This window comes from Manacus vitellinus, unplaced genomic scaffold, assembly GCF_001715985.3.
Source record: "Manacus vitellinus isolate BGI_N305 unplaced genomic scaffold, ASM171598v3 scaffold_52_pilon, whole genome shotgun sequence".
NCBI classification, from domain to species: Eukaryota; Metazoa; Chordata; class Aves; order Passeriformes; family Pipridae; genus Manacus; species Manacus vitellinus.
The window spans coordinates 2667019-2667533 of record NW_021940628.1 but is presented as its reverse complement, the minus strand read 5'-3'; the positions used below and the strand labels follow the sequence as shown (position 1 = coordinate 2667533).

The 515-nt window shown below is 68.5% G+C and overlaps 1 protein-coding gene across 1 annotated transcript in view; it reads left to right on the top strand.

Moving 5' to 3' along the window:
* The first annotated feature begins 238 nt into the window (after positions 1 to 238).
* The window catches only part of KIAA1522 (KIAA1522 ortholog), a 7971-nt gene continuing 7694 nt past the window's right edge, over positions 239 to 515 (top strand). The window contains exon 1 of the mRNA XM_029963045.1: positions 239 to 296. Coding sequence (XP_029818905.1) covers positions 239 to 296 — 58 coding nt within the window. The remainder of the gene's footprint in view (positions 297 to 515) is intronic.

Below are 515 nucleotides of genomic sequence, written 5' to 3'. Positions count from 1 at the left end.
GTCCCCTCCGGCCACCGCGCAGCCGTCCCCGGGTCGGGCTTCTCCCCGCTCGGAGGCAGCTGCGCTCGAGGAGCCTCTTTGCCTGGCCGAGCATCCTCCCGCCGTGCGGATGAGGACGGAGGGAGGGACGTGGGGACCGCCGGCATCCGCCTCGCCGACCACAGCACAATAGGCTGAGCCTCCTTGGGGGGCGGCGGAGCCCCCCTTCTCTGGGGACCAGACCCTCTCCCCGGCCACCATGGTGGTTTTCATGGGCAGGAACCTCTCCTCGCTTCTGGCTTTCTTCAAGAAGAAGGGTGAGTGAGCAGCTGGGAGGGAGGGATGGAGAGAGGGAGCAGCGGCTTGTCCTTACACAACCCCTGCCCGCCAGGACCCCCGCTGGTCACCCGCAGTGGGCAGGGGGGCTGCCATCCCCGGGGGAGGGCAGGGAAGGTCACCCCAGCCCTGGCCTCGCCCGCCGGGAAGTTAATGGAATAAATCACAGCGCTCCTCTCTCCAGAAGGCAGCTCCGAGGG